The sequence below is a fragment of the Trachurus trachurus genome, assembly GCF_905171665.1.
Source record: "Trachurus trachurus genome assembly, chromosome: 2".
Lineage (NCBI taxonomy): Eukaryota > Metazoa > Chordata > Actinopteri > Carangiformes > Carangidae > Trachurus > Trachurus trachurus.
Genome location: NC_139914.1, coordinates 2,971,215 through 2,990,138, shown reverse-complemented (window position 1 = coordinate 2,990,138; position 18,924 = coordinate 2,971,215). Strand labels below are relative to the sequence as shown.

Genomic DNA, 18,924 nt, shown 5'->3' with positions numbered 1-18,924 from the left:
GGGTCTGTCAGTCACTCTGCTCTGCTCTGAGCCGAGGAGAAAACTTCTTCTATACTTCCTTGTATCCTACAAGCTTTATCCAATGAGGAGAGAGAACGGCATAAAGGGGCGGTCCTCTCTGTGTGTGCAGCCAAGGGATGCGCGTGAATGTGGTGACGTAGGGACGAGGACCAATAGAACCATGACGAGGGCGGGGGCTGCTAACTCCACCGGCTGACAAGAACGACCGGATCGCTTACTTCTGCTTTAAGTATTCAAAAGTACATGCTTTTAAATTTACTTTAAGTAAAAGTAAGAGTAAGAGTAAAGTAAGAGTAAGAGTACATTTCTTATTTTTCACATCAATCAGATTCAGATTCAGATTCAGATATTTTTATTCATGTACTTTGCAGGAGAGAATATATTACAGATTTACAATTACGACAGATGTACATGAAAGGGAACCCCAGGGAAGCAGAAACTGCTTATAAATAGGGGACCCAACAATCAATAACAAACAACAAGGACATGCTCTATCCCACAACCCCCCCACCCCACCCTCCCACACCCTCCCACACCCCATACTCATAAACAGTATTGTTTCCAAGAGGTACATGATTCTGACAATGGTTATATTGTAATTACTTAAACAAGACAAGATACGTGATTCTAGGCGAAACATGATCCTGGCGGAGGTTACATTATAAATAGTATATGCTAATATGAGATATATGATTCTTGCAGAGGTAATATAATAAAAAGTACATGATTAGGCAAATACATGATTGTGGCAGAAGATATATTATACGTAGGAGGACAGGAGTTTCTTTCTAACATTTTTTTTAAAGGCAGAAAAGGACTGTGAATATTTAATGAACCCATCCAGCCCATTCCATATCTGCGGACCCCTACAGACCACACTCAGGCTGGTACTTTTGAGTTTCCGCTTTTTCCCCAAAATAAGATTTTTTTTTCCGAATTACTATATTTTTTTCCTAAATGAATTTAAGGACCTTTTAACTCTTGTTTCTGAGAATGAACTCTTTGAAACCGCCTGCACTGATGTGCTGCTTTTAGAACCACAATGTTCTATAAAGCTGCAGAAACACTATAACAACAAATAAAATGAATGGGATCATAAGAGGACAGCAATTGTTATTTTCACGTTTTGTCCAATAGTATTTTAGAAAAAAGGTTATTTTTCAGCCTTCCTAGAAATTAACTCGAGTAAAAGTAAAAATATTTGTCTTGGAAATGTATTCAAGTCAGAGTAATAAGTACCAAAGAAATCTAATACTCAAGTAAAGTACAAATCATCTGGATATGTACTTAAGTACAGTACTCAAGTAAATTTACTCCGTTACTGTCCACCACTGTTAATATGAATTTGCTGACATTGCCAAATGTACCCATACGGAAATTTGTTCAGTCAGATTCCATGAATTCTCTGGGTCAAAGGTCAGGCCACCCTCTTGTTGTGTAGCAGTGGTCATATGACACCAGTGTAACAGACCTGCTGCTGTGACCCACTTCACTTCTCATCATCCAGACGCAAACTGATCCATCCAGAGAAATGAAGCGTGTTGCATGTAAACTTGGACATGGACGGAAGTCTGATTAGACGCCAAAATCGATTATGTAAACGCACTGTGTCCCTAGAAAGAGGAATCTGGCTCCACTCCACGTGACTGTGCTCTTTACCATAGCTTATTGCACGTGATTAGTGCGTTTATGGCTGGGCGTGGGGATAAAATGTTGTGCAGACGCTGCCTTCAAGTGCTGCTCAGGAAATAAGTCAACAAAGTAATGATAACTTCCAAGAGAGAGACATTGGCTAATGAACTTTCACAGCATATAAGTTTACACAAGTTCACACGGTTTTTTGATGCAAGATGCAAGGAACTATAACAATATTGATATTGATCGTTGCAGTAATGGCATTAATAGTAGTAGCAATGCTTTAACAATACAGTGCAATAAACATATTAAAGCGTGTATACAGCCCACTAATAAGACTTTGAAGCAGATACTTGTTAATGAGCTGACTCCCCCCACAGCTGAAGTATCCAGGCTCCACACGTCACAATGAGGAGGAAAATGCGCTTTCACTTGCAGAGTCCGGGTGCAGACAGCTCCACACAGATCGTCACTCCAACAAACTTTTATTGGCCCGTTCCCCCCCCACGGTGTTACCTAACACACACATGTGGTAAATGGAGGCGTCGTAGCGCAGCGCGGCGGAGCGCACGGACAGTTGTGTGTGTCTCCGGAGCGGTGCTGGACCGGACGCTGGCAGCAGCCTGAAAAAAAGAAAAGTCAAAACTATGAAGACCTCCACCAAGGCAGACGGCAAACACAACCCGCTGGCAAATGCAGGCTGCGTTTCACGGCTCTTTCTGTGGTAAGTGATTGAATTATTGCAGTAGCCTATTGGATTACGCGGCGTGGAGATAAAACACGCGGGGTGCCACATAATTTAAATGTCCGCCTGTCCGTGAATACATCAAATCTACGATGACAGGGCTGCTGGCTGGCTGGCTGCACACATCAAAGTACAAAGCTGCTTTATTGAAGCTGTTAAAACGTGGCTTGTTAATTAGGGACTTGGTTCTTAAAACGTGAACCATCTGTTGCGACGTTTACTGTTAACTTATTATCATTTATTTATTTTAATCAGCTGTTTCTACAACAAGCAGCAGTTGTAGAGCCAGCCCACCCCCCAAGTGACACTGCCTCAAGTTTGATTGATTGTGTCTCTTCATGCAAATAACAATGGCATGCACATAAAGACAAAGTAGGAGTCACTGTAGACAAGCTGCTGTGGGATGAGTTCATACAGATGCATAGATGCAGTTTAAGATAAGACGAAAGCACTGTTTATAGCTGACATTATCCACAGTAGTAACATGCAAAGTGTTATTGCCATTGAAAGCTCTTATCATCAGGATCTCCTCCTTCATAGAAACACATCATTGTCCCTGATGAGGCCGATCATTACTGTATCATACACACAAGACAAGTACACAATTGGATAATCTTATTTCCATCTTTCTCTTCAAGCGTAATTAAGGTGAATCATTAATTAAAAGCTCAACACACATGTTGCATAATTGCCTCTCAGTGGTCACAGTTTGAGTTTGTGTTATGTTATTGTTTCACCCTGTGTAACCGGATCAACCTCTCCCTTTCAGCTGGTTGAGTCCGCTGCTCCGCCTCGGCCGCAAGCGGAGGCTGGAGGAAAGTGACATGTACAGCGTTCCTCCAGAGGATCGCTCTGAGATTCTTGGAAAGCAGCTGCAAAGGTAATGCGCAATGTGTCATCATGAGTCACCATGACGACAGACATTTAACAAAGCAGAAACAGGAGGAAGATCCACTCCTGCTGCAAATAACAGGGTGTATCCTCAAAAGACACAATTTTTGCTATTTTGAACAGCCTTGCATTGAAAAAAAACCCAAAAACGGATGAGTGAGTTCCTCCGACTTTGTTCAGTTTGTTCATCTGTGGGAATTGTTGTCGTCATAAGTGAGTGATTGGACCGTGTGAAGAAGATTCAGAGGCCGAGAAAACAAAATGACAAGACTAACTGATCAGATTAAACCAAATTGAATTAGTTTTACACCGTGGTGCAGGTTTGTAGATGACAAGAGTCTTCCAACGTGTCAGTTACTGTCCACCACTGATAATTACTATCTCATACTGACTTCTAAAGCCTCTGGCGATCTCACCAAATAAGGCAATTAAGTAGTTAGGTACGACACATGTTGCTTCCTATGTTCAGTCACATCCTGAAGCGCTGCACAGAAAATGTAACACGTGAAATGTTTTTTCCCACAGTCAACAAAGTGTTTCTTGTTTGACAGCTGGAGTCGATGTGTTGTTGTCTGTGGTTTGTTCCAGACTCTGGGACCTTGAGGTCAGAAAGGCCACAAAGGAACTACGCAAACCAAACCTGACCAGAGTGCTCGTTCAGTGCTATGGGAGGTCGTACGCAGTGGCTGGCCTGTTTGTGTTTTCCCTGGTATGTTCTGCAGACTTACCTGTGTGTTTTCTTTAAAGGGATAGTTCACCCAAAATTCAAATTTCACTCATTATCTACTCATCCTCATGTGGACTAAGGGCTGGGAGAAGTTTCTGAGTCCTTTGTGCCTTCTCGGAGTTACAGCGGGGCTCGGTGCAGCACTGCATGTCCATATGACGGTTGTGAATGGGGCTCACTTTTCTTCATCCAAAAAGACACACCAAAAAACATCCAATACCTCCATAGTGCTCGTCTGTAATGTCCCTCTTGTATTGAAGCCCCAACATGAGAAATTGTTCCGCCGGATTTGCACCGACACAGGAAGAGCAGTGAACTGAGACACTGGGAGCTTCCGCTACAAACAAGCTTAAAATATAGACTTATTTAATTTTTTTCGGAACAATATCTCATGTTGGGGCTTCAATACAAGAGGGACATTACAGACGAGCACTATGGAGGTATTTGGATGTTTTTTGGTGTGTCTTTTTGGACGAAGAAAAGTGAGCACCATTCACAACCATTATATGGATATTATATATGAAATTTGAATTTTGGGTGAACTATCCCTTTAACATGTTTTCACATAAATTCATTGTGTTAGGTGGTTTAGACAGTCAGAGAAGTCGAATTCACTTCTTGTTCGTCAGTTTCAGGCTTCTGACAGATCTCATTGTGTTTCTCCATCTTAAAGGAGGCCATCAAAGTGATCCAGCCGCTTCTTCTGGGGAAAATCATCATGTACTTTGAGAATTACGACCCAGACGACCGGAGGGGTCTTTGCATGGTGTTCGTCTACGCCGCCGCGATGTCGCTGTCCACCTTCAGCCTGACGATCCTGCAGCATCTCTACTACTACCACGTCCAGAGAACGGGCATGAAGATGCGGGTGGCCATGTGTCACATGATATACAGGAAGGCTCTGGGGCTCAGCAGCGAATCCATGGGACAAACCACCACCGGACAAATCGTCAACCTCCTCTCAAATGATGTGAATCGCTTTGATGAGGTAACACAAAAAAAACACGCAGTGATGGTGCCGTCTGATTTGTTGTAGTGGGTTTACTGCTTTTTAGGTGGGTGCACTGTTCATACCTGTATCACATAGAAACTATAGTGCAGCTAGGATTGCTCTCAATTGTTCACTGCATGCAAATATCTTAAAAATGCATCGGAATTTATCATGGCTTCTGGTTGAAGACAGACTAAAATTAAGTCTCCTAACTTTTATGAGGAATTTGATTAACAGTAAAAAAAAAACACAATATTTCTCAGATCAGATAGTGTTCACCAGAAATGTCAATAAATATCCAACCAGACAATCAAGATATGATCATTTACTGGCACCTAAACCAAGAATAAACTTTTTAAAACATACTGTAATATACAGAGCCATTATAGGATGGAACACATTATCTAATAATGTCAAAAATATTAACTCAAAACATATTTTTAAAAAGGTAGTAAAAGACTATTTAAATAAATTGAAAATTCAATGAGTAAGAAATATATAACGTATTATAGGAATGTATTTGTGGGTTGAACTGTTGTGGTACTGTAATGTGATGTATGATGTATCTTTGTACATTATAATATATTTTATATTTGCTGTTTGTGTATATGATGAGGTGTTACTGTAATATGTAACAGCGATGAATGTGAGTATGTACTATGTTTTAAAAAAAATTGTATTGGGGACCCCAGGAAGAATAGCTAATGTCATGACATCAGCTCATGGGGAACCTATAAATAAACAAATAGTTAGATAGTTTTGCCGTAGTGGGTATACTCAAATATTAATGAAAGATTACACCTCTGGTCCAGAGGTTAATTACTATCTCATACTGACTTCTAAAGCCTCTGGCGATCTCACCAATTAAGGCAGTTAAGTAGTTAGGTACGACACATGTTTCTCAGATGTTATCCTACAGGCTTTCACCATAACTCACGTTCATCCTGTCATCCTCACACCAAACAGAAGATTTAACGTACCAGGGTTCAATATATCACATCGTCTCCGTAGATCACGCTCAATCTGCACTACCTGTGGGTGGGGCCTCTACAAGCCGCCGTGATCGTCGTTTTCCTGTGGTACGAGATCGGGGCGACGTGTCTGGCGGGCGTGGCGGTGGTCGCCCTCATGATCCCGGTGCAGACCTGGTTTGGGAAGCTCTTTGGCATCTTCAGGTAGTCCTTTTTTTTCAAATAACATTGGATTATTGATCGATTTATGTTTGTATTGTAAGGGGTTTAAATTCATCCACTAATAACTGTGTGGCACAAGTGATGACATTTTTTACATAATGTTCTGCAAAACTACGACTAGAAAACATTTTTTTCACAGACTTCAATGGCTTTACAAAAAAAAAGACATAGCTTTACGAGAATAAAGTCATAATATTACATGTAATGTGTTCAATATTACGTAAAATACACCTTCTGATGTTATAACGCAGGAAGATGAGACTGTGGAGGCCATATTTCCTGCAGCTTTGTTGGTTGGTTGATGTAGGGATATAAGCAGGCTTTTCATTTCTTTTCTTTTCTTTTGTGTTGCAGGAGCAAAACGGTGGTCTACACTGACAACAGAATTCGTATCATGAACGAAGTGGTGTCCGGCATCCGGATCATCAAGATGTACGCCTGGGAGAAACCGTTCTCCGCTCTGGTCACAGAGGTCAGACGGTGAGGATCAAATAAATATCTATCATGAGGAACAGATAAGACTTTATTGTGGCGTTGACTGAGTTATCAATGAAGGTTAAAAAGAAACACCTTTTACAACATGCTACAGCTTGAAGGTCTGCCATAATAAACCTTGGTGTCACTTTAACGCATCTTCAGTTACACATCAACTAGGAGCTTGAATAGGAATGACTGTGTTGGGGTAATAAGTCAACTCAAAGAAAAGAATACCCTCAGTGAATCTCCCATGCAAGCTGACCTTTTATCTGTGTGCCCGAGGACTCTTCATGTGAACAGAGGAATGCACTAAGGCCTCTCAGAGGTCTGGGTGGAATATTTCACATACTGTAGCTCCACATTTAATATAACACGGCTACATCTGAGCCGGCCCGGCACCCAGGTGTGCTCTGACAGTCTCACACAGGAAAGATAAAAGATAAAAATGTAGTTTCAGTCATGCTCCAACTGTGTTTTATAATACTTGAGTTTCAAAAGCAAGTGAAGGGTCTCAGCTCACCTGAAGATGCAGGTGCGTAGGAGGAGGAGGGCATAACCCAAAAAAGCTCCTGCACACCGTCTCACTCTCAATTAATTTATTAAAGCAACGTTTCGGTCAAAACTATGGCCTTCATCAGGCATATGGAAAACATTTCAAACATGATTCATATACATACAGCTCTGGAAAAAATGAAGAGACCACTCCCAAAATGATCAGTTTCTCTGGTTTTACTATTTATAGGTTTGAGTAAAATTAAATTTTTTTTGTTTTTGTTTTATTCTATCAAATACTGACAACATTTCTACCAAAATTGAAATAAAAATATTGTCATTTAGAGCTTTTATTGGCTGAAAATGACTAAACTAGTCTAAATAACAAAAAATATCAAGTCTTTTCAGACCTTGAATAATAATAATGCAAAGAAAACATGTTCATATTTATTCCTAAACAACACAGCAAGAATATTTTAACTCAGGAAGAGTTTATAAATCAGTTTTTGTGGGATAATGTCAATGTTTAATCCCAGCAGTGGTTTTTATTTATAATCTTCCTATAAAACCAGATGTGGTTCAGGTGATGACCTCATCATGTCTCATTAAGTAGAAGGAGTTGTGTTTGTGTTGGTGTTTAAAAAAGAAAAGAAAAGAAAAGAATGACTGTCATACATGTAGAGATGCTTTGAAGAAACATTTGTGAAAGTGGTCTCTTTGTTTTTTCCGAAACAAATAAGAGACCACTTTCACAAATGTTTCTTAAAAGCATCTCTACATGTCATGTCAAAATATTCTTGCTGTGTTGTTTAGGAATAAATATGAACATGTTTTCTTTGCATTATTATTATTATTCAAGGTCTGAAAAGACTTGATATTTATTGTTATTTAGACTAGTTTAGTCATTAGCCAATAAAAGCTCTAAATGACATTTTTTTTTTTTCCAATTTTGGTAGAAATGTTGTCGGTAGTTGATAGAATAAAACAAAAAAATAATAATTTAATTTTACTCAAACACATAGCTACCTATAAATAGTAAAACCAGAGAAACTGATCATTTTGGGAGTGGTCTCTTCATTTTTTCCAGAGCTGTATGTATATGAATCATGTTTGAAATGTTTTCCATGTGCCTGATGAGGGTCATAGTTTTGACCGAAACGTTGCTTTAATAAATTAATTGGGAGTGAGACGGTGTGCGGGAGCTTTTTTCTGATTTCAACATAATACTTGAGTTTGAAACTCTTTATTTCATGGAGAACTTTGCAGTAGTTTGTAGCGATGTAAGTACAAGCAGAGTGTTCATAATGCTACTCAGTCATCTACGTACAAACTGCAAAAACGAAACCTGCAGCTTCATGTCACCAAACTCACTTCTCTCTGTATGTTGTCGTCCGTCCCCAGGAAAGAAATCGGTCAGATACTGAACAGCTCCTACCTGCGAGGACTCAACATGGCGTCCTTCTTCGCCAGCAGCAAGATCATGGTCTACATCACCTTCACCGTCTACGCTCTGCTCGGCAACAGCATCACCGCCAGCAGCGTGTTCGTCACCGTGTCCCTCTACGGCACCATCAAGCTCACCGTCACGCTCTTCTTCCCTCTGGCGGTGGAGAAGCTGTCGGAGACGGCCGTCAGCGTGCAGAGGATTCTGGTACTTTTATCAATTCAATCACAGAGTATTTCTGATATGAAACGAAGCAGGTAAACATTTTTAGTAGTAGTAGTAGGAGTAGTAGTAGTTTATTCGATCTTTAACACAAAATTATTTACAGTTGAGCATCAATCACAGTCAGTCAACCTTTTTAATACCATCATTCGTTCAACTAGTTCATAAATGATAGAAAAGGTGCAGACTGAAGCTATCTAGCGTATAGATGCCGACCCTTTAATTCAATTTTCCATTAAATCCATTAGAGCTCTTCATGATTTCAGAGTCATAGAAAGAAACAAGTATCCCATAATTAACAAATGTAGCCAAAAATAAAATAAAATAGATAATTAAACAGTATTACAGTTGCAATCAGAGTCATAGAAAGAAATAATTATCCAATAATTAACAAGTGTAGCCAAAAAAATAAAAGAAAGAAGTAATTTAACAGCATTACAGTTGCAATCAATTATTCAATCCTGTTTATAGCTTTCTATCATATTATGTTTTAATCTATTTTTAAATTGTGTTATGTGCTATTCCACAGTTTTACTCCCGCCACAGAAATACATTAATCTGGGCGATGAAGTGGAAAATGGCTGACCTCATATTTTTCAATTATTAACACACTTACCTAAGCACTTCCTAGAACTATTTCTGCTCACATGTTTCTTACTGCACAGTGAGTTCCTAGAAAATAAACAGTATATAACCATATAAACCTTGGTCCTAGTTTATCTTTACAGTAAACTATAACAAAGCCTGTGATGTCTGACAGGAGCTGCTGTACTGCACTTTGAACACAAAAACTGTGTGCATATCTTTGTGTTTTTTGTTTGTTTTAGATGCTTTTAATTTTTCTTTATTCATTAAGTTCTGCTGAAAGTGACACAAGGGGATAGTCAGCACCAGCTTATGTGGAGGAAAATATCCTATCAACCAGGTCTAGGATGAAAAACTACACTCATATGGTTTTTTATTCTTAAAATTATTAATACAGTAAATCTAGGTATCAACATAGACACTACTTGTTGGAATACGAGCGGAAATGTTACATTGACAGTGTAATATTTTAGTTTATTAATATTTCTTTATGCCAACATTCAGTGCTTGCTGCTGTGTGGGAGTTAAACATGACTCAGCTCCCGGGACTCTTGACACAGTGAGCAGTAGAGTTAGTCAGTGTAGAAAGTTAAAAAACAACCACGCTGCTCTGTCTAGGTTTCTAAGGAATGTTTGTTTTTCCTAGAATTTCCTCCTGCTGGATGTCGTGGTAAGAAAAACATTGACGCTGCCCGATGAGGAGGAGAAGGAGAGCTCCATTGAGATTGAGAAGTTGACCTGCTACTGGGACAAGGTGAATATTTAAACTCTCACTCATGCGTAATCCTCAGAGTGACAGGTTAAATCTAAATACGTGTGCTTTGCTTGTTTTTCTGTCAGAATTTGGACGCTCCCTCTCTCCAGAGCGTCTCTGTCACGGTGAAGCCACACCAGCTCCTGGCTGTAATCGGACCGGTGGGCGCTGGAAAGGTCATTACACCTGTTTTTTTGTTTGTTTTTCCCAAATGTTTTTATTGAAAAGAAACAATATGATGCTTACAATCACAGAAATACATATATATTAAAGGGATAGTTCACCGAAAATTCAAATTGCCCTCATTATCTACTCATCCTCATGTGGACTAAGGGCTGGGAGAAGTTTCAGAGTCCTCCGTGGCTTCTCTGAGTTACAGGGGGTCTTGGCGTAGCAGTGCATGTCCATATGACGGTTGCAAATGGATACCACTTTTCTTCGTAACAAAAAGACACACCAAAAAACATCCAAATACCTCTCGCGAGATTTGGACGGACCAGGAAGAGGAGCTTCCGCTACAAACAAGCTTGAAATATAGACTTATTTAATTTTTTTCAGGACAATTTTGCATTTCGGGGCTTCAATACAAGACGGACATTACATACGAGCAGCATGTGTGTGTGTGTGTATTTGGATGTTTTTTGGTGTGTCTTTTTGTTACAAAGACAGTTGGTATCCATTTGCAACCGTTATATGGACATGCACTGCTACGCCAAGACCCCCTGTAACTCAGAGAAGCCACGGAGGACTCTGAAACTTCTCCCAGCCCTTAGTCGACATGAGGGGGAGTAGATAAAAGTGCAATTTGAATTTTGGGTGAACTATCCCTTTAATATAAAGTGTTGCCATTTCTGGAAAAAAAAGATCCGTATCCTCTCAACATTACACCTGTTTGAAGTAGTTAAGTAGCTTCAGGCTAATGGAGAAACTTTTCACGTGGCCACTGTCATGTTCGTAACATCCGTGTTGCCACCAGTCCTCGCTGCTGAGCGCCATCCTGGGCGAGCTGCCCCACGACACGGGACTGCTGGAGGTCAAAGGTCAGCTGGTCTACGCATCCCAGCAGCCCTGGGTGTTCCCGGGAACCATCCGCAGCAACATCCTGTTTGGGAAGCAGCTGAACCCCCAGAAGTACGAGCGAGTCCTGAGGGCCTGTGCTCTGAAGAAGGTCAGAGGTGTTTTCTTGTCTTTTTTTTTTTTTACGTGCACAAATGTTGTTTTTGTCGTAACCCTTCTCTGTGTTTGAGGACAGGACATGGAGCTGCTCCCAGACGGAGACCTGACCCCGATCGGAGACCGAGGGGCCACACTCAGTGGCGGACAGAAAGCTCGTGTCAACCTGGCCAGGTAGGAAGAGCGACTTGCAGTGAGAATATAACATATACATTTTATATTACAGTCTTTTTCTACATTAATTTGTTCCGCATTACGTGTGTGTGTGTGTGTGTGTGTGTGTGTGTGTGTGTGTGTGTGTGTGTGTGTGTGTGTGTGTGTGTGTGTGTGTGTGTGTGTGTGTGTGTGTGTGTGTGTGTGTGTGTGTGTGTGTGTGTGTGTGTGTGTGTGTGTGTGTGTGTGTGTGTGTGTGTGTGTGTGTGTGTGTGTGTGTTGCAGGGCTGTGTATCAGGATGCAGATATCTACCTCCTGGATGACCCCTTGAGCGCTGTGGATGCCGAGGTCGGGAAACATCTTTTTGAACAGTGAGTGGTCACCGGTTGTGTCGATGTGTGATGATGATGATGATGATGGCTCGTCGCGCCACTTAAAGGGACATTGTGTAACTTCTCCTGTTATCTATTCACGAAAATCGATTATTTGGTTCAAAAGTCTGTTTTTCATTAACCAGTAATCCCCCCATCAACAAAGTGAAGTGTTCCTTTCAGCTCTGAATGAGCCGTTCATATCATTCATATCTCCATGGAGCGGGTAAGCTGGGGTGGGTCAGGTAAACAATACCACATCGCCGTGTACTGTTTTGCCTCGTGCCGACGGACCACTTGTTTACATACGTAGAGGCTTGTTTATGCCGTTACCTGCAGCGGCTGTCGTCCGTCTGCCGTCTGCCCAATTTCACGTGAATGCAGCATGAAAAATACAATTGAGTTGCCTGAGATATACAACCACAACGCTAGATGGGAGGAATTCCTACACAATGCACCTTTAAGCAGCAGATGTACAGCCGTCAGTCAGTGCGTCATGTTTCCAGAGGCCGACTGGGAATAACACGGCTCCTGTGTTCGCCCCTCAGGTGCATCTGTGGCCTGCTGGAAAACAAGTGTCGTGTCCTGGTCACCCACCAGCTGCAGCATCTCAGGGCCGCTGACCACATCATGGTGCTGAAGGAGGTCAGTGTGACAGACTGAAAGATCCAAACTCAGTCAGAAAGACGGAGCATTGAGTTTGCTGCAGAGGGCACATGTGGGGAGTCAGTCAGTGAGCTGAGCTGTGGCGTTTAGAGTTTCTGTTCAGCTTGAAGTGGAGAATGTGAAGATTAAAGGTGACTCCAAAAATACGGACAATATTAATGATCCTCAGAAACACACCAGAGGCGTCAAAATCAACAGAGCTAGATACATAAAAAGCAGGTCCACACAGCAGCAAAAGGGAATAGTAGTTTTCATAGTTTTCAGTTTGATGAGGGAAACCAAGAAATCCCATGAGCCTCCGTGGCGTAGCTCTGAGCAGCTCACGGCTCTGCTCCGCCGTTCTAAAAATAGCTTGCACCGACAATTAAAGGTAACGAACCTACTGCTATGACTATAGGGATTATGGCAATGGGCCAAAATGTAGAACTATCCCTTAAAAGCTCTCTGCACTCCCGTGTTTCTCCCTGTGTGTCTCAGGGTCACGTCATGGCTCAGGGCAGCTACAGCGAGCTGTGCTCCTCCGGTCTGGACGCGGTGTCTCTGCTGAGGAGCAACGAGGAGCAGGAGCGACTGTCCCAGTCGACCGACCCAGAGGAACGGTCCTTACACAGCCAGAGGACGCATCGATCACACGGCTCCCACGGCTCCCACAGCAGCCTCCTCCCGCCGGAGAGCAACGGCACAGACCAGCTTCCTGTAGGTACATCCTCACAACGAGCAACTCAGGTTTCATTTTTCTCTGGCTGACAGTGGATCAGTGGTGTAGTCTAATTTTTTGTAGTGGGTACGCTGCTTTTTAGGTGGGTAAACTGTTCATACGGTTCTCAAACTTTTTTACATCAAGGACCCCAAAACAGACACAAGACGCGGACCCCCATTGGACAAAACTTTGAAGCAAGCACCAGAAATACACAAACAATCAATGTACGTTTAAATTAGGCGTACATTTTTGAAAGATTTTAGAGAGATTTCTTGGAAAAGTGAAAGATTTTTTTTTTTTAAATAAACAAAGAAAAGTTTAAGATTTTTTTTAGAAAAAAGTGGTAACATTTCTACAAAAATAAAAAAAATTAAATTGATTAAAAAATAGTAAAATTTCTCAAAAGAATTCTAAAAGAAAAGTGGTAAGATTTTGCAAACATTTTTAGAAAAAAAGTGGTAAAATTTCTCAATAATACAAAAAGGGGTACATTTTCTTGAAAAAAATACAAAAATGTAAAAAAAGAAAAATTGAGAAGAAACTGGTAAAATTTCTTAAAATAATTCTAGGAAAAGTGGTAAAATTTCAAAAAAAAAAAAAAAAAAAAGTCAAACAATAATTTAAAAAGTGATAAAATTCCTGAGAAAAAAAAAAAAGTAAAAAAATTCTAAGAAAAAGTGGTACAATTTCAAGAAAAAGTTGGGGACCAGCTTGTCAACCCTCCCACTTTGAGAACCATCATTTACTTTAGTTAGATAGTTTTGTTGTACTGGGTATACTGAAATATTTATGCATTTTCAGTGGGTATACTGAGTACACCTGAGTATCACATAGACTACACCACTGCTGTGTATCATGAATGACAACTTGTGTTGCAGGTTGAAACGGTTTGTAGCGCGGCAGAGGAGGCGCGTGCGGAGGGAGATGTTGGCAGACGCATTTATCTCAGATACTTCACCGCAGGCTGCAGCGTTCTGGTTTTACTGGTTATAGTGCTGCTCAGCATGGTCGCTGAGGTAAGCACCCAACATTCAAATTAGTACTCAGCGTGTGTAATTAAACAACATGACACCCAGGTAGCCAAAAGTAAAAAAAAAAAAGATGATTACATGAACTCTGTCCATTCACAGGCGGCGTATATTCTGCAGGACTGGTGGCTGGTCTACTGGTGAGCACTTCACTTCAGTAGAACGTAGATGGAGGAGCCTCTTTTGGTTTTATGCTTCTTTTATGTTTCTTGTTTCCTAACTCAGTGTCCGATGTTTTGTCCGACAGGGCCAGAGAGATGTACTTTAACAGCACGGTCACAGCCGTCAGCATTAAAGATGGATTTAATGCGACTCACACATCAGATCAAGAGTCCAACCTCACCTTTTACCTCAGCATTTACTCAGGTAAACATCTGTATAGATATTTAATAGTATAGTATTTTATGGAGCTAATTTATTCCCTCATTCTGGAAAAGAAGTCCACGGGTCGTGTGTTAAAGAACTGTCCGCTGTTTTCACTTCAGCTCTGACAGCGGTGGCCGTGGTCTTCGGTTACGCCAGGAGCTTGGTGATCTTCCACGGGCTGGTCAGAGCCGCTCAAACGCTGCACAACAGCATGTTCAGCGCCATCATCCGCACGCCCGTCGTCTTCTTTGATGTCAACCCCATAGGTGAGACTTTATATGAACTTTGAACTGAGGAGTCGTGACTCTGAAAACCTGAGCTGAGCCAGGAAGACACCAGGGTGGAGAAAAAATCAATACAGCATAGATCACAATATTTTATTCATATAGTATATTTCTAATGCTTCTTGTGTTAAAGGGATAGTTCAACATTTTGGCAAATTGGCTCATTGCCAAAATCCCTATAGTCTTAGCAGTAGGTTTGTTACCTTTAATTGTCTGTGTAAGCTATTTTTGGAACGGCGGAGCAGAGAAATCCAACCAAGAAATCCCATAGCTCTGAGCAGCTCACGGCTCTGCTCCGCTGTTTTAAGGCAAGGCAAGGCAAGGCAAGGCAATTTTATTTGTATAGCCCGTTTTTACAAACAGTTTGTCTCAAAGGGCTTTACATGGCATCATAACAACATCCTCTGCCCTTAGACCCTCACATCAACTGAGGAAAAACTCCATAGAAAACCCTTTTAACAGGAAAAAATCAGAGAAACCTCAGGGTGAGCAACAGAGGAGGGATCCCTCACCCAGGACGGACAGACGTGCAATAGATGTTGTTACAGACAAGAAAACAGTTTACAACAGAGAATGTGAGAAACATGGAAATGTTAACAACAGCTGAAGGAGGAAAATAGATAAAATATATTGCACCGACAATTAAAGGCAAGGCAAGGCAAGGCAAGGCAATTTTATTTGTATAGCCCGTTTTTACAAACAGTTTGTCTCAAAGGGCTTTACATGGCATCGTAACAACATCCTCTGTCCTTAGACCCTCACATCGACTGAGGAAAAACTCCATGGAAACCCTTTTAACAGGGAAAAACAGGAGAAACCTCAGGGTGAGCAACAGAGGAGGGATCCCTCACCCAGGACGGACAGACGTGCAATAGATGTTGTTACAGACAAGAAAACAGTTTACAGTTTGTCACAGAATGTGCGGAATATGGAAATGTTAGCAGGGGTTGATGAAGGCAGTCTCTAGTGAGGGGAGGGGGGGGGGCAGGGAGAGCCGGTCAGCTCGATGGGAGGACTGGGTGGCAGACTGGTCCATGGGAAGGGAGGGGAGGCCGGTCTAACGGCAGGGGAAGGGGTGGGAGGGGGGCGATGTAGGCGGCGGCTGGTGCAGAGAGATGGAGCTCCGGTGGATCTGCGGAAACACAGAGAGAGAGTGCGAGACACCAAGGCCAAACTACAAAGTGCAACAGAAAATGACAACAGAAAATGACAGTTTAAAAATATACTGAGGAGAGGAGAGGAGAGGAGGGGAGAGGAGAGGAAAGGAGAGGGCTCTGTGTGACCAGATGTGTCCCCAGCAGTCTAAGCCTATAGCAGCGTAGCTATAAAATGGTTCAGAGCTACCTGAACCAGCCCTAACTAAAAGCCCTGTCATAGAGGAAGGTCTTAAGTCTAGACTTAAATGTAGCTAGAGTGTCTGCCTCTTTGACCCATGGAGAGAGCTGGTTCCACAGTAAAGGAGCCCGGTAACTGAAGGCTCTACCTCCCAGTCTGTTTTTAGAGATACTGGGAGTCACTAACAGACCTGCGTTCTGGGAGCGGAGTGCTCTGGTAGGACAGTAAGGAATGATTAGTTCTTTCAGATAGGTTGGAGCTTTATCATTAAGAGCCTTGTAAGTCAGCAGAAGGATTTTGAAGTCTATTCTAAATCCTACAGGAAGCCAGTGGAGAGAAGCTAAGGTGGGAGAGATGTGCTCTCTCTTCCTAACTCCTGTCAAAACTCTCGCTGCGGCATTCTGGACCAGCTGGAGACTCTTTAGAGAGTTTTTCGGACATCCTGACAGGAGAGAGTTGCAGTAGTCTAGCCTAGAAGTGATAAATGCATGCACTAGTTTCTCAGCATCACTCTGGGAGAGAATATTCCTAATCTTAGTGATACTGCGCAGATGGAAGAAGGCGGTCCTAGTCACATGTTTTATGTGGGAGCTGAAGGAAAGGTCCTGGTCAAAAATGACTCCAAGGTTCCGCGCGGTTGTACTCGGGGTCAGGGTGATGCCATCTAGAGTAGCGATCTGATCAGAGAAAGTGTCCCTGAGATGTTTAGGTCCAAACACAATGACCTCAGTTTTATCTGAATTCAGTAGCAAGAAGTTAGAGGACATCCAGGATCTAATGTCTTTCAGACAGTCTTGCAGATTGATGAGCCGGCTTCTGTCATCTGGCTCCATGGACAAGTAGAGTTGCGTATCATCTGCATAACAGTGAAAATTGATTGAATGCTTCCGGATGATGCCACCTAATGGGAGCATGTAAAGAATGAAGAGGATTGGCCCTAAGACTGAACCCTGCGGTACACCATGCGTAACTCTGCTATACTCTGAATGGTCGTTATTAACATTAACAAATTGAAACCTGTCAGATAAGTATGACTTAAACCATTTCAGGGCGGGCCCTTTAATCCCTATTTCATGATCTAGTCTCTGCAGCAGGATGCTGTGGTCGATGGTGTCGAATGCAGCACTGAGGTCCAAAAGTACAAGAACAGAGACGAGACCTCTGTCTGAAGCTATAAGAAGATCATTAGAGACTTTGACAAGTGCTGTTTCAGTGCTATGGTGTTCTCTGAATCCAGATTGGAAAGCTTCAAAGAGCTCGTTGCTGTGCAGATGTTCATGTAGCTGCTCCAGGACAATCTTCTCAAGGATCTTAGAGATGTAAGGAAGGTTGGATATAGGCCGATAGTTGGCGAGGACATCTGGGTCAAGAGAAGGTTTTTTAAGTAAGGGGTTAATGACAGCCACCTTGAAGGCCTGTGGCACGTAGCCTGTGGCTAAGGAAAGATTGATTTGGTTCAGAAAAGAAATGTTAATTAAGGGAAAGACATCCTTAAGTAGTCTTGTCGGGACTGGATCCAGCAGACATGTGGCTGACTTGGAAGAAGTAATTGCAGAAGTCTGACAGGTCGATGGGAGAGAAGCTGTCCAAGTGTGTACCAAGTCTGGGAGGTGCTTCTATAGGTACCGTAATCTGTGGTCCATTACTAGCAATTTTCGTTCTAATATTAACTATCTTTTCGGTAAAGAAAGTTAGGAAGTCGTTACTGCTGAGAGTTGGAGGGATGGATGGCTCAACGACACTATGGTTCTTGGTTAGCCTGGCCACAGTGTTGAAAAGGAACCTGGGGTTGTTCTTATTCTTTTCTATTAAAGATGAATAGTAATTGCTTCTAGCATTACGGAGTTCTTTTTTATATATTAATAAACTATCCTTCCAGGCTTGACGGTCTTCCTCATGTTGGCTGGAATGTGTTTTCCTTTCCAGCTGTCTGGTCTTCTGTTTCAGAGCGCGCAGATTTGGGCTGTACCAGGGAGCTATTCTTTTCTGATTGATAACTTTCTTTTTCAGGGGAGCTACAGCATCAAGTGTCCCAAGGAGTGCTGCTGCAGTGCTATCCACAAGATAGTCCACCTGTGTGGGGGTGAAATCAGCATAACTGCCCATAATATGGTTACAGGATGTGGCACCAAGCTCTGCTGGAATAAGCTCTTTAAATCTAGAAACAGCAGTGTCAGGAGCAGTCATAGCAGTCATAGCAGTAGGTAACGAACCTACTGCTATGACTATAGGGATTATAGCAATGGGCCAATTTGCCAAAATGTTGAACTATCCCTTTTACAGGAAGAAAGAGGATACATTTCTTTGAGGTGAGTACGCTTGGAAAGGTAATGCAGCGTGTGGTGTTCATATCACATGCTGCTGGTTATCAGCAGCTGTCATCAGTGGACGCATCATCCACTGATGCGTTAACAGCAGCAGTGGAGACAGGAGGAGAAAATGAAAGCATGTCCGACCTTGTGTAGGACAGGAAAGGAGACAGGAATGACGGGATTTGTTTGGACTGACTGGACTTTTTATGAACTGGTGGATATTTGTACAGATGCCGGAGGCTGCTGTGTGTTGGACTCACTTGCTTTTGCTCTGCAGGAAGAATCCTCAACAGGTTTTCCAAAGACATCGGTCAGATGGACTCTATGCTGCCCATCACCTTCGTGGACTTCTACCAAG

The 18,924-nt window shown here is 42.1% G+C and overlaps 1 protein-coding gene across 1 annotated transcript in view; it reads left to right on the top strand.

The window, feature by feature from the left end:
• Positions 1-2,256: 2,256 nt before the first annotated feature.
• The window catches only part of LOC310999635 (ATP-binding cassette sub-family C member 4-like), a 35,745-nt gene continuing 19,077 nt past the window's right edge, over positions 2,257-18,924 (top strand). The window contains exons 1-19 of the mRNA XM_083990153.1: positions 2,257-2,380; positions 3,171-3,281; positions 3,881-4,001; positions 4,693-5,007; positions 6,022-6,185; positions 6,558-6,683; positions 8,574-8,823; positions 10,070-10,177; positions 10,264-10,353; positions 11,154-11,345; positions 11,430-11,524; positions 11,789-11,875; positions 12,424-12,520; positions 13,019-13,237; positions 14,120-14,257; positions 14,372-14,409; positions 14,517-14,635; positions 14,755-14,901; positions 18,844-18,923. Of these exons, the coding sequence (XP_083846279.1) occupies positions 2,304-2,380; positions 3,171-3,281; positions 3,881-4,001; positions 4,693-5,007; positions 6,022-6,185; positions 6,558-6,683; positions 8,574-8,823; positions 10,070-10,177; positions 10,264-10,353; positions 11,154-11,345; positions 11,430-11,524; positions 11,789-11,875; positions 12,424-12,520; positions 13,019-13,237; positions 14,120-14,257; positions 14,372-14,409; positions 14,517-14,635; positions 14,755-14,901; positions 18,844-18,923 (2,574 nt within the window). The 5' untranslated portion in view covers positions 2,257-2,303. The remainder of the gene's footprint in view (positions 2,381-3,170; positions 3,282-3,880; positions 4,002-4,692; positions 5,008-6,021; positions 6,186-6,557; positions 6,684-8,573; positions 8,824-10,069; positions 10,178-10,263; positions 10,354-11,153; positions 11,346-11,429; positions 11,525-11,788; positions 11,876-12,423; positions 12,521-13,018; positions 13,238-14,119; positions 14,258-14,371; positions 14,410-14,516; positions 14,636-14,754; positions 14,902-18,843; position 18,924) is intronic.